At 37.6% G+C, this 15,367-nt stretch overlaps 1 protein-coding gene across 2 annotated transcripts in view; it reads right to left on the bottom strand.

Moving 5' to 3' along the window:
* SMAP1 (small ArfGAP 1) overlaps positions 1–15,367 on the bottom strand; it is a 103,119-nt gene that overhangs the window by 32,853 nt on the left and 54,899 nt on the right. For both annotated transcript variants that reach the window (XM_086744197.1, XM_086744196.1), the window contains one exon: positions 12,924–13,004. In XM_086744197.1, the coding sequence (XP_086600323.1) occupies positions 12,924–13,004 (81 nt within the window). The remainder of the gene's footprint in view (positions 1–12,923; positions 13,005–15,367) is intronic.

The following is a 15,367-nucleotide window of genomic DNA, read 5'->3' as shown; positions in this document are numbered from 1 at the left end:
TATCTGACATACAAATAAGTAAAAGCTAATTATTTCATAATACTGAATTTAAATCCCATTAAAGATGAAATATGTTATTCTAGTTACCCTCCTAAAAGATACCAGCATTTTTTTTCAGACTTGCAACTAAATATGAAGAAGCTTAGAAATCAGACTAACTCTTCAAAACTTAGGATAATTTTAGCAAGTGATGAACTTCTATTTTGCCTAACTAGCAAAAAAGCCAGGAAACAAGTATCCTACATTGAATCACAAGATATATGACAGTGGTATCATTATGAAGCTGTACAGACCGTGGCAACTCCGCAAGCAAACTCTGAAGCACTTCTGATTAAGATAAAAACCACGTTAACAACAACAAAAGCTGCCACTCTTATTTATGAAACTAGAATTATCTCAAACAAACAGCTAACCCAAGGGGAAAATGTAAGTTTATGACTTAAGAGTCTATTGCGAGTATTCCAGTGAATCATTCTCAAGACACTGAACTACTCACACTGATAAGTAGGTAACTTAATTTAAGGCACTTATACCAAGAAAATCAAGAAAACCGAATTTCCTTTTTTTTCTTTTGTTAAATGGGATTCTGCACACATGCAGGTCATTCAGTCGAAACACAGTCCCAAAGAAAAACATTTTTAAGTGGTCCTTGATCTACATCTCCACTTTAAAAACCTGGATATATGGATTTAATTGGATTTTCACAGCTAGAAGGCGGCACTTGTACAAGACTATGTAAAATGTGTTATCTCTTAGGTCATTTAAACTAAAAACTTCATGGCAGAACTAATAGACAGCTGCACCACATTCTTATTCCATTAATATGATTTTGTCCAGGTTAATATGCTAATAATTTCTATGGAAAGTCTATTAAGACTATTCCTTTGTTTTTACTTATTGATCACCCAGTACTACCATTTTAACTGAATTTAAAATGTTAGCTCAGATCTTATTTACTTCAGTCAACGTATTCCAAGAAGGCTTAAAATCTTTCATGTCTCGTACTTAGCTGAATCAGGTTAGCTCTTTTCTAATGCATCAGACATTCTCAGAGGTCCTTTTACTTTGCCTGAAACAAGGTATGCAACTGCAGAAGCATAATTTCCTAAAATGAAGTTGTCTTTCTTTTTATACTTACTGTTGAGACTACGGCAAAATATCAAAAGTTTAATCTTTCTCTCCAAATTCTTATATTCATGTACTAAACCTACAGAATAACAAACCATACTTGAAATATTGGTTGGATGCATTCATTTTCAGATACATTACATTCTTAAAGCTGACAAGTTCAGAATGGGGTCTGAAAAAAGAGGACAAGCTCCTTCTCCTAAGTTTCGCACTTGACGAAAAGCGTCAAAAGATTGCAAATGATTGCTAGGTAACAACAGTCACAACCAGAAGTAGGAACCTGAAGTCGAGCTAGGGAAGGCAAGGCTGCAGAGAAGGATAGACACATAGTCTGAGTGCAGAGGCATCAAAGTTTTCTAAAGATTCTGGGGGCAAGGATTCAAGAAGAGTTTGCTGCAGCTCTAAATCTTTGAAATGACTGCATTCAAGTCCAGAGGCAAGGACTTGTTTACAAGGACACAAAAGGCAGAGGGAAAAGCTGTTTATCAACCCTTTTCCTATTTTGTATTATCTTGTCATAGAACTTGATTTAGATAAAACACAAGTATTTTAATCCAATAAAACCTCAATTTTGAATCTCTTAAAAGAAATCATTATGAAGAAGAAAACCCAGGCAGATCCATCTTAAAGCTCTAGCTGATCCAGTGTCCCATTACAACATCGCACTAGGGTTGAAGCATTTTAATGTACCTCAGTTTGCAAGCTGCGCAATGCAAGTAACATGGTTTGTATTTTTATAAGCTATTTTAAACACATCTTCAGTTTTAGAATGGTTATATGAACTCAGCTTACGTATTTCTACTCCCATTTCTATTGAGCTAATTAGCCTGGGCAAGACTACAATAATGCAGCTGTATTAGTTCCATTTCCTCATTAAACTGCCTTCTTTTATAACTTTCCTTCCAAAAATCTTTTGAGTCATACAGAATACAACATCAGTGTACTCAATCAGAACTAAGGAGTATAAATTTGTAATTCCTTCTTCAAGCATCTCCAGCACAGTAACTGACTGACCTCACAGTGAAAAAAACAATCCAATACAAGCATTGCTTTCTGTTCCTATTTGTGAAGATATGGTTTGCATTCTTTGCCTTGACGACAACAAAAGTGCCTTTTTTTCTGAAAAACACTTTGTCCTGGTTTTGGCAGGGATGGAGTTAATTTTTCCTCTCAGTAGCTGGTGTGTTTTGGATTTCATGTGTGAAGAATGTTGATAAACACCCTGATTATATTAATTGTTGTGAATGAGACCAAGAACACCGTCCTGCTTTCCAAGTCTCGCTAATTTGCAGATGCAGGAAGCTGGGAGAAAGACAGACAGAATAATTGACCCAAACTGGCCAAAGAGAGTATTTCATGCCATAAACATCATGCTCAGTATATAAGTGGGGGCAGGCCAGGGTGGGTATCTGCCTTCCTGGCATCCATCTTTGCTCCTCGTTTTGCTGGCATTGTTCCCTCTACCTTGCTGGCTCCCTTTTGCTCCTTTGCTGGCCACTCGGTTTTGTTTCCGTGATCGCTGCTCGGGATGGGCTGTGTCAGTCATTGGGACATCGGGTGGTGAGAAAACATACATTGTTCACTTTGCATATTTTAATATCCTTATATTCTGTTATTATTGTAGTTTTCCTGTGTTATTTTAGTAAATTGTCTTCATCTCAACCCACGAGTTCTCCTTCCTTCCCAATTCTCTCCCCCATCCCACTGGGGAGGGGGAGTGAGAAACTGTGGTAATTCGGGCTAAACCATCACACACTTTTTGCATGAAACTTAAGTTCATCCAATATCAAGACCATACACACTTAGTCAGTCCCCAGCTCAGACCTTGGATCTTTCCAGATGCTGATATCCTACTCACTGAGTAGCCCAGCGTGAAATTTGCTAGCAGTTACACATGTGTGTGAGCACAATAGGAGTGTCTCCAGTAGCTGGTCTTAGACATGCTGCCTTTGCAATACTTGGCTTCTAGATGCTGGTCTGTCCAGTTGCTGACCATTAGGTTCCTCCAACGTGCCATCTCTTTCCAGTGGCCGAAATCAACCTTTTAACTTTCTTGTCTGGTAGTCCAACTTGAAGTTTGCTAGTGTTCACACACAGACACAGAAGAGACAATGCACTCACACACAATATGGTTGCAAATAGAATTTGGCAAGAATATAACTTAGCCTGCAGTGATCAAGTGTAGGGCTCAGATAAGGAGGCCCAGCAACCTGCATATATGTGACTGGCCTTTTTTATCCCCTTTCCCTCTGCTTCCTCATGCTTGTTCCATCCCAATCCACCTTTTGCAACAGTACACTGACAGGCACGAGGCCTAATCTCAGAATTGCCTCCATTTTCTAGCTGCACATGCCAATTAAAGAGGGTAAAAATTTTCTAATAAAGGAAAAATTTCACGTAAAACTGAAGGGCAAGCTCATCCAGTTGCAACTCTTTTTTCAACAGAGCCAGAGGGCAACTGATTGCAGATGAGTTAGCAGTGTTGGTTGATATATCAGCAATTTAGCATTAAAGAGATGCTAGTTATTTGAACAACTAGATTACTGATGACTTAATTTTGTGCCATACTTATGTCACAAAATTATCTAGAGCAAGAAACTTGTCCATTTCATTACAACTGTTAAAAGATCCTGCCTCTACCTTATCTCGCTTTTATCTCTACCACAGTGCTATCTTCCAAACACTTTTGAGTTAATTTTGTGAAGACATAATTATGTAAAGGATGAATGCCAGAAGCATAGTTTTCTGTGCAACTGTTCTCGTGTCATAAGCAACTATCAAAACATAATAAATTCAACAGCCCAAACAAATACTCTTATTCCTTTTAATAAAAAGCCACACAATCAATACTTACGTCAAATATTAATTTAAACTAGAAGACACTGAAAGTTGCATGGCAGTGTTTGAAGCCTGTTGAAATCTCTTACAGCCCTTTTTTTTTTTAAAAAAAAAAAAAACAACAATTCAAAGCTTAAGCTAACGTTGATATTGTTAATGGCATCTAAATTTTTTTTTAATTGAAAACAGAGTTACCGTCTTTACCCTTAAGTATGACTTGTACATCTGACAGTGCCTCCCACTACCGCATTGCCCTGTCTTGATGGTCGCACACTGAAATGAGATCCCTCCCCCGAGGAGTTTAAGCACATTCTAGCTTAAGCACAGTAAAATGAAACAGAACGCATAAAGACACTTGATTGCTTTGCTCACGCTCCAACACTTGCATTATTTTGGGAAAATAAAGGAAGACTATTATTCAAAACAAGATAAGATTGCTATTGAGTGATATTATTTAAATTAAAAGTCTTTTTCCTGTTACAAACTTCATCTCATCCAACCCTCACTCTTCTTTACATTCAGTTCCGTGTATTAGTACCACTTCTTTAAAAATGTCATGCTTTTTGTTCTTGCATATTTGATTAATTGTACACAATCCCTTATTAGTACTATAATTTTCATAAAATTTTTTAGATGAGATTGTATATTTGCACTTTCATTCATGCATGCTCCCATGTTTTCAAATGTCTCAGAATGAAGTAGTCTTGGTCATACAGATGTTTCTGTCTAAAGATAGAATCCATCCATGAATAAGGCAGATTTAGTTCATGCTCATTTACATGTGCCCAGTTTTGTTTGGTTCAATGTACACATAAGTATATGTAGATGTCACGTTCCTAATTGTCTCAAAGTCACCAGGAAAAAAGATGAAGCTTATCACAAGCAAGCAGGAGAAACCTGAAAATGCCATCTGTTAATAAGTATTATCAGCCGGAAACTCAGGGCAGTTTTAGGTTTTGACCCTGCATGGAACAAAAACGTAACAGAGGATCAATTAAAACTAAGCACACTTAACAATATCTTTTTGTTGAAAATAGTTTGGCAAGTTAAACAAAGGCCAATTTAACCAAAGCAGTCCAAACCCAAGCTTGTTCTCATAGCTGTAAGATTCCATTTCTATAGGATTAAAAAAATCCTAAACATTAAAATACTGCTCTGCTGCAGACCAGAGTTAAGAGGATGAAGCTGATACAGGGAACACACACCACGTTGAGGAAAAAACCGTGATATCCTTCCTGTAGGTTGATGGCTTTTCCAGCACTAAAAAGACAAACACCCTTCTCTTCATCTGACAAAAAAAAAAAAGGTTTTCTTTGAATTGCTTCTACCTGCAATATCTATTTCGTAATTTCTTTGTCTACAACTCCCAATACGTAATAAGAGCCATGACAGATTAATTTCATGAAGTACAACTGCTTTTCAGGGCAATCCTCAAACATAAGGCATCCTTTGTTACATGCAAAGGGAATGAATCACACGGTTTGGGGAATAAGCTAATTTGATTTGCCTTCCTCCAAATTAGCATTAGAAGCAACCAAAGAATCCAAAATAATCTGATCTCTTCCACATGACTGAAAAGGTATGATTAGAAATGTAAAACCAGGCTGGGACAGGTCCATAAAATGCAGACTAAGAGAACACGAAGCCTTAAACCCCTTTATTCTCTGTGAGGGTAGGAGGCAGGGAAACAGGTTGTCCTATGTCTTATCACATAATCCTAAATCCTGAGCTTTAACTCATAGCTACTTATTTGTAGATAAGTAAAATTTGTAAAATTAGAAATTTGTAAAAATAAGGACTAAAAGTATAAATAAGACTATGTATTCAACCACAGGGCAAAAGATGTTTCTGTTTTTTCTGTTGCTCTGATAAACACTTGATTGATTATATATTAGCCTTTAAATTTATATTAAAAAATACATTTATATGAAGAAAAAATATTAAAAAATGAAGTCACTCAAAGGCAAATACTGTTTAGAAGTCTAGGAAAACATATTATTAACAACTATTCACGTGATTTAGCAAATATATCATCAATATGGCAAAAAAATAAAGAAAACATTTAGAATACGTAGAATGTAATTCGATATTTAAATTATAATTCAGGACAAAACTTGTAGAGTCAACTTATTCCTACTGCTTAAAAGTAAAGATCTAATCTAATATATCACTTCCAACAAACTGGTGTGTAAGTGGACACCGAAAATTTTGCAGGCTGTCATTCTTCCACTCATTCCCACAATGAAATGAAGTTCACCAGAGCACTATTTGCCCCAACAAATTTCTCCTTGTACAAAATTATTAGGATGATAATGGGGAATACTTTGGGTAAGCAAAAAACCGTTTCCAAACAACTGATGGGGACTAATAGCTCCTCTTGTCTCACTTGCCCAGAGAGGTTGATTTCTGTGGGAGTTTTAGCTGTCTCCGGGGGGGGGCGAAACCCAACCCATCAAATGAAAGCAGTGCCATAAGATGCTACAATAAATTCTTCCTATTTAGTTAAATGAGCATTTGACACATTGTTTTTCCTAGATGAAGGGGAAAAGCTGCTAATATGATTTGCCCTCACTTCCATTTAAGGAGTTTTCTAGCACTTTTAAAATGCAAATAAACTTATGTCAGTACCTCCACAATGCTGGCCATCTGGTGCTGGCTGGTACCAGCTGACAGACGCAGCAGCTCAGCTATTGCTGAGCTTAAGCTAGCAATTTAGGCTCCAGTTTGAGGAAGAAAAATAACATTTGATACACTACCATTGGAAGATAACCTCTAGCTGATCCATTCCTGTCACTTAAATCAAGTCTATACACAAACAAGAGCCAATTTCAAACTCAAAATGCAATATAATAAAACAAATTAAACTTACAGTGTCAAACAGTACTTCATTTAATCAAGTTTAACTGCTGCAATCCTTCAGAAACATTCATCATCCTGATATGTTCAGCAGAATGAAAAAAGTCTTAACTTTGAATGTCAATACCAGTCTGCAAAACCACAAATAGTTCGTGAACAAAAAAAAATCCCAGTTATTTCTTTAAACCCTAACCATTTAACTTTACTGTCCCAATACCACACAATCTCATCTTAAAAGGGCTGACTTTCAAAAAATTAGATATAGTTTCACAGTAACTATGGTCCTTAATATGCAGTATTACACAGTGAAACCATCACAATATTTTCACTAAACTCTTCAACTGATTTGAAACCTCTAAAAGAAAAACCACAGAAAGCTACACAGTGCTGAATCCAAACACTTCCAAAGCATTCAGTGCCCTAGACATAACTGAAATTTGTAATTTTGGATATCAGAAATACTTGAAGTTTTCCAGAGACAAATTTCCAAATCACTTCTGGCTTAATTCTGAATTGCCAGCCTATCAGGTTTTCTTAATTTAAAAAATTAAACTATATAAAAAATTTTAATCCTACAAAAATCTGAACATTTTAGACATATGAATTTTCTTCCCCTTTACTTTTGGAGCACTCCAAAGCCTCAAGATGCCATACCTACGACTGTTCTGCACCCCACCTCCTTCTCTTCTACGCTTCCTTTCAGTGGAAAAAAAATCCAAGGTGGACGGGGTGCACCCAGAGCCTGCTCCAACACGCTGCATGAAAAAGCAGCATAAAGCCTACCTAAAGTGCTCCTCAGTGCTGTGAGCAGAAACTCTACTTAAAACAACTGCACAGTTTAAATTTTAGTTCAGAAAACTACTACGGGGCTTTAGTAGCTCCCTCACACACCAGTAGAACACGTAGGCTACATATTCTTTTTAAAGTCATCAAATGACTGTAAATTGAGCACATTCAATTATCTAAGGAAGAACAAAAATCCTACTCAGTAGACAACTAGAAATAAAACTGAGTTTTACTCTGTTCCTGAATGGAGAACTTTAGTCAGCTGAGGCACAAAAGAAAGAAAGAAAGAAAAATAAAATAAAATAAAATAAAATCATGGCCGATTTGGGAAATTTCACCAACTTCAGCTGTGCAAAGGAATAAATAATAAGAAGGGAAACCTCCTCAGCAGGTAATGAAAGAGTGGGCAGGATCATGTAGTTCAAAAAATGGCTTTTAAAAGCCTATCTTGTTTTTCTCATCTACAAATGAAAACTTTACCATCAACAAAACAGGTAAGATTGGCGGTCAAACTACCAACTTTCTTCCCTCCCCACTACTGAAATGGCCTCTTAAAGTATCAGATTATTTTCTAGCCAATTTGAAAGCTCTTAAATTTAACTGTGTGTACAGACCATCTAAAAATTGCTTTCACATCATGACAGTCTGTCTTGTACTATTATTCTTGCTATTGGCCCATAAGAAGCATTAAGCAGCATGCAATTAGCTTAGATTGATTATTTATTCTTGCAACTCAAAACATTTTATATTGCTAAAATTGGCATTTCTGTTGCTTGAAAAAAGCTGGGCTTTAACTGGATATCTCCGCTCCAAATAAGCCAGCCTCAGTTTTCATTTAATGAAAAACTATTTAATAATTGTTCCAGCAGTTTTCTTGCTTTTTTTTCTTTCTTCACTTAACGGTAAGGATAAGGTTATTTTAAGCATGAGCACTGAGAAAACTTGTGGTCTGTAATTAAGGAAATGGCACAGAGAGATGGGGAGGAAGGATCCTGGGTAAATTATGCAAGTTCCTCAACTTTCTTCAATTAGACTGAAAAAAAAAAAAAAAAAAAATCACAGTTGCCAGTAGCTTGGCAACATCACTTATTTTATTAAGAATTCTGCAGATCTGATGTGGAACATCACGTTGTTGGCTGCTTCAAATAAAATGCTAATCACTGGACTAGACTGATTTTGTAGCTGACATAGTAAGATCTTGTTATATTACAAATTACCCAGTAATTTTGTCACAGGAAGTGGAACAGCCCAGAAAAACAGGAGTCAAACAAGTATCCTTTCTACTCATTGTTCTGCAGTAGATGTCTCTGATCTTGAGGAAACTCTACATCTCAAATCACTGTCTCCAACTCACATGGTCATAAAAAATGTTTCCCCTTGAAACTTGCTTTAAGGACCAGATGATATTTACTGAAAAGCAATTTCAGTAAGAAGGCTCACTATTGTTAAATCAGTTAAAAGACGATTTTCTGTTCTTTTTATTTATCAAAGCATGCTAATCAACAAAGTATCTTTTATACCATAATTACCTAACACATTAATACAATATTGGAATAATGCAATCTACTACATCAATGCTACAAGCTGTCGTAGTTCAGCCCCGATCGGGACCAGACTACGCAGTCTCTCTCTCGCTCCCCCCACCCTCCGAGAGAACAGGGGGAGATGATATAAGAAAAACGGCTCAAGGTTTGAGATAAGGACGGGGAGAAATCCTTAAAGTTACCGTCACGGGCAAAACAGACTCGACTTGGGGAAAACTATTCATTTATTTTCTAAAATTAGCAGGAGAATGAGACAGGGAACAAGATAACCTCCCCCCACCCCTCCCTCTTCCCGGGCTTAACATTATCTCTACTACCTTCCCCTCCCGAGCGGCACGGGGGGGGAAAAGGGAATGGGGGTCGCGGTCAGTTCATCACGCGTTGTTTTACGCCGCTGTATCATCGTCAGGGGAAGAACTCCTCGCATTCCTCCTCTGCTCCAGCGTGGGGTCCCTCCCACGGGCCACAGTCCTCCGTGAAACTGCTCCGGCGTGGGTCATCTCTTCCACGGGGTGCAGTCCCTCTAGAACAGCTGTCCCAGCGGGCCCTCCACGGGCCACAGCCTCCTTCAGGCCTCCACCTGCTCTGGCGTGGGGTCCTCCACGAGCTGCAGGTGGATCTCTGCCCCTCCGTGGACCTCCATGGGCTGCAGGGGGACAACCCGCTCCACCATGGTCTTCACCACGAGCTGCAGAGGAATCTTGGCCAGGAGCTGCATTACTCCTCCCCCTCCTTCTGAACTGACCTTGGCGTCTGCAGCCGTTCCTCACAACAGGCTGGCAGACGCCTCTCAGGATCCTTTTTACATCTTATTCACTTCTCATCTCCTCTCCACTTCTTGCAGCCGGGCCGGGCCGAGTTGGGCCCAGTCGGCTGCCCGGCGGGAGGCCAGAGGGTGAGGCCTGCAAGGCCCATGAGGCTCATGCCTCCCCCTCTCTGCCCCCCACTCAGCTGCTTCACATCTTCTCCCCTCTTTTTCCTGTTTTCCCCTACTTAAATACGTTATCGCAGAGGCATTATCACGGGACATTCTGCTACCAATTGGCTCGGCCTTGGCCAGCAGCGGGTCCGCCCTAGGCCCGGCCGAGTCCACTGAACAAAGGGGAGCAACTTCTAGCAGTTTCCTACAGAAGCTACCACCTTAGGCCCCCCCTCACTAACAAAACCAGAACACAAGCTTTCAGCAATATTTGAAAATGCAACAGAAACCGTTCTAGACATTCAGCTTATTAAAGGCTAAAGATCAATTAGTCACCGGAGAAAGGCTCCTACGCGGACGTACGAGCCGATTAGTCAGTGCTATAAAGCAGAGATCAGAACATAAGACTCGAATGTGAACATTTTAAATTTTTAGGATGCGTATTCTTGTTTTAAGAGCTAAGAAACTTAAACTCAAAAAAGAAGATACTAGGAACTTAAGGCTTGCAAGAGTATCTGACACTTTTAAAGAGATCTGAAGTTTTCTATAGCTTCATTTTCAACTTTTTACTGCTTCAAAGTCTGTCACCTTTTCCATCTTTATCAATTCCTCTACAGGATGGCTAAAACACTGCTTGAATTACCTTAATCAGGAGAAGTCTCAAAATGGTGGCATAACTGCCAATTGCTTGGCCACATAGTTTTAATTCATTAGCTTCCCAAGCCTGGAATGTCTAGACTGGAGATATACCATGCCTTCAATAAAGGCAACCAGTGACTTCACACATGAAGTGTTCAAAAACTTTTCATATTCTGTTTCCTTCTCCAGAAAGCTGAGAGCTGGGATAAACAGCCATCTACTGCTTGACGTGGTTGCTGAAAACATGATACTATGGTCAAGATGCTAGCACTCCCCTACTGATTCAACGTGCAATATTTAAAATATCCTACAGACAGTCTCTAGCCGGATCTGAAGCGTATCATTATTAGTCAAACTAAGAATGCTTAATTAATGCTTATCAGCTCTCTGAAGCAGAGCGACACCAGAAAAGCAGCAATGTACTATTCCATATATAAAAATAAAACCTTTTGGTCTTCTCTTTTGCCAGTATTTTCCAATGGAAACACAAGCATTTGATATAGGTCTCTTTCCTTTGGATTCTAGAAAGTGATTGTGATTTGAAAATACGTAAAGTGTACAGGCTGTGTCTAAAAACAGTTTATTTTGAATGATCCTTAAAAACCTTGAAAAGCTCGAGGTTAAAGAATCCCTTAAATTAAAAAGATGACACATAGATGAGTTCCATTTGAGCAATCAGTGCTGATACATTAATAATGAAACAAAATATGCTACAGTATTTCAAACACTTTGCAGCTCTTACAACAGCACTATTAACTAAGGCAGATATATTTACCAAATTCCACATTTTGTAGTACAAGCATTTAAAATCAAAATACTTCTTTTTATTTGCTTAATCATTAACTGGTAATTTAATGACATTTCAAATATAAATCTAATCAGTGGCATTTGAATTGTTTTTTATTTCAAGTATTAGAGTAGCCCCTCAGCTGCAACTATGCGCTGTCATCTTTTCTCCTCACCAGACCAAGTATTCCCAGTTACACGACACGGTTCAGGCATCCTTGCAAAGGGAAATCCTCTCTCCTCTAGACCACAACTAGACCTTTGGGCTTCAGAAAGTTAGGATTTCCAAACCACAGCAATGTTTTTAGCCTTTATAACTAAAGTATTTTGTTCAAGGACCAGAATAAAACATTCAATTTGATAGGATGTCCTCGTAACACTTCAATAATCAACAATTTAAATATTTTTATTGTCATCCATTGATATGCTTTAACCTCCTACCATATGAATAACGACATCCTTTTCCACTAGCTCAATGAAGCTATGCATATTGTCATAACAAAGTTTGCTTCTGCCCTAACTTTTTCCAAAACTGCTTTCCAATTTCAGAAAAAACATATTTGTATTGAGGAGGGGCTTTTTGCCCCTCCAAGCACGCACACACTTTTGTATCCTGTTTCATTATGCAAAATAAACAACTTCTATTTGGAAACTGAACTAGAAATACATCTGCAATCATAGTGTATGAATACATAACATTTTTTATAATTGTAACAGAGGACTATTGGGGAATAAACTGACAGATGGAGACTTCAATGCATCCTGCAGCCTACGCTGCAGATCAGAACACACTAATGGATTCACATCATCTGATAGAGGACATCTGTCTTAGAAGAAATTATTGCATTTAATACTTAAATATCCATTCAATTTTTGTTTATTAACTCTGTATAGAAGTCTACATGATTTAATCGTACCTACATTGCTAAGGCTGCTCATTATGCTTCAATATAACTGCGTGAAGAAGCACCTTAACCGGTTTGTCTGTCACGTTTTGTGACATGATCTAGATTAATATTTTCAAGTTACCTAGACTACAGGTATTAATTCAATTCTATAAATAATACACGTACATTTATAAAAGATAGTATTAATTGACCATACAGCGCTCAATAAAATTGAAAATTTTCTGTGCAAGAACAGCAATGGTAGATCTTAAAAACCTTAACTGCATGAGCTTAAATCTTAACAAACCTTAACTCACTTCCCTCCTCCCCCAAATACACTCCTCATCATATGGTCAACCAACTTCAGTATGCAAGCAAAAGCATGAGGAAACCATTCATGTGGATTATCCAGATTACATTCATACATACACACATCTATAAATACACATATATTAAACATTTCTTTTTTTCCCCAGTCTTTGTATATGTCTAATACAATGTGTAATTTTTAAATAACTGGAAGAAACAAGCTATTCTTACCTTTTCAACTACTAATTGTTTTGATGGTTTTTCTGATTCTCTCTCCCTCTTTTTCTCTTCTTTCTTTTTTTCTTTTTCCTTCTGTAAAAAAAACAAAACAACAGCTTGTTGCTAGTATTCAGTAACAATGCATTTGCAAACACCAAATGGCCACAGTCATACAGAATAACAAACAGAGATCTTCAGTTACTCCCTTTCAATTCAGAGTTCATGCTTCTATCTGCTCTGCTTCCAGAAGTGACTAATTTTGCTCAAGTAGTACTACTGAATGTATCGTAACTTTGAGAATTTAAGAAATTTACTATTTCACTGTCGTAGTTTAGTCCCAACTCAGGACCAAGCTACACAGTTGCTCACTCACTCTCCCCACCCTCCAAGAGAATGGAGGAGAGAAATATAACAAAAAGCTCGAGGTTTGAGATAATGACAGGCAGGGATCATTCATCAGGTACTGTTATGGGCAAAACAGACTCGACCTGGGGAAAACTATTTCAATTGATTATTAATAAAACCAAAGCAGGATAATGAGAGAGAGAACAAAGACAACTAAACTACGACATTCACCTGCTCATCTGTATTTCTTCCTATAAGCAGAAGGAAAAAAGAAAGTGTTGCTTCTCCTAAGCTAAGCAGATCTGAAAAGAAAAAAAAAAAAAAATCTACAGGTACTCCATTAATCGATAATCTCCGTCATTAGGACAGATGCCAGTCTCTTTGGCTGAAGAATACAGTAAAGTAATTTGCTTGCAGCTTTCTGCAGACAGTTTCTAATTTTACAAGCTAATCTAATAGTCTTTAAAAAACACTAATGAATGTAAAAAGCTGACTTGGACAAGATGACTGGCACGCTGAGTCATAAGACATTAAGTTGTTCCAAAAAGAGAAAACATAAGGGATCTCTTTACTTTGAAGACATCATAATGGCATTAAAGAAGTTTTTTCATTTTAGTTTTGAATGAATAAATGGGGCAATATCAGATCCAGCCTGACTGAAGAAAAGCATAAAATATTCCTTAAGGCATCGTAACATACAGAAGATACAGACTTTTTATGCCAGCAATTGCTTTGACAGTCTTAGTAGTGATTTTTAGACCTAGCAATCTGTCTGCATTTACCTTGTACAACTGCAGCACAGTACTAGTGAGTATACTTGAAGAGGTTAGATAACTGTCCATGTAGCTTCAGTATTAAAAATAAAACAGCTAACTAGGCTACATGTTTCTGTCAAAAAGAATTTATTTTTCTTTTTAACATCCAATATATATACTTTTAAAATCTGTGTAACATGACATTTGGTTAAAATAGTTCTATAGCACTAAGATGATGAGGTTTTTTTCTGTTTTTTTTTTTTTTTTTTTTGGGAGGAATCAGGCACAGTGGACTCAAGTAACACATTCTTCACAACTTCAAATAATCAATTTTCAAAACTTTCACCATATTTACCAGATGGATTTGGGTTACTCAATTGAGGTCACTCAAGTCCGAACTAATCCCTGTGAATTATTTCACCAGGTATTATTAACCTGAACACTCAGGTCCTGGAAAGTGAAATGATCACGCCAAGGACCTGCTTAAATGTGGGTGTCACTCAAGCAGCAGGAAGCAATGACCAGCCACGAAACTGCAGAAAAAGGAAATTTAGAATGTCTGTTTCAAAGAAAAGAAACAGATCAGCTTAGATTTAAGTGAACATTAGGAACACAAAAATGAGCATAGTAGTCTAAACCAGAGGTCCAGCCAACACCGTATCTCACCTGTGGCAGTGCCAGGTGTTCAAGAAAAAGTTTGTATGACTGGTACAAGTATAGAGCAGTGTTTTGAGACCACTGGAATAACCTGAGACTTACAGGCTTACTGAACTAAGCTCACAAATGCAGAGCCAAGCCTTTCAAACGAAGCTGAGTCTTTCGTTCACTACTATGTCACTGATTCTAGTACCAACCTGCATTCTAAATACTCCGCAAGTCCTGGGCCATAATCATGTACTACACACAAATATACTGTCAGAGAAGTCATTCTTCCAGAAGTCTTCATTCCCTGTCTCCAGTCCCCACTCCAATCTTCCCAAGTTGAATAATTTAAACAAATCTAATATCTTCCCCTATGGAAGCTATTCTGCATCTTAAGGCAACTACGATTTGTTTCCTCTCCTCCTGGGAAAGGTTGTTAGAAGTGTCATAACAATACACTTATTTTTCAAATATACTACTTTAAGTTTACTTGAATATATTTAAGTAAAAGCAGAGTTAAAATTTTTGCATGTGATCATCCTCAGGATGTCCTGATTTCCAGTTTGACTTCCAACAATTATTTTTAAATATGTTTTGTTAGAGAAACCTCACTTCCAGAGGAAAAAGTATCTGGAAACACTTGTTCTTGAGTACTTCAAGAATGAGGAGGTCTTGCAGAAAGTTTCATCTTGCAAACACTCCATAAAAGTTATC

The sequence above is a fragment of the Chlamydotis macqueenii genome, chromosome 3, assembly GCF_036417535.1.
Source record: "Chlamydotis macqueenii isolate bChlMac1 chromosome 3, bChlMac1.mat, whole genome shotgun sequence".
Taxonomy (NCBI): Eukaryota; Metazoa; Chordata; class Aves; order Otidiformes; family Otididae; genus Chlamydotis; species Chlamydotis macqueenii.
Note: the sequence above shows the minus strand (reverse complement) of the source record. Positions and strands in the feature narration are given on the sequence as shown.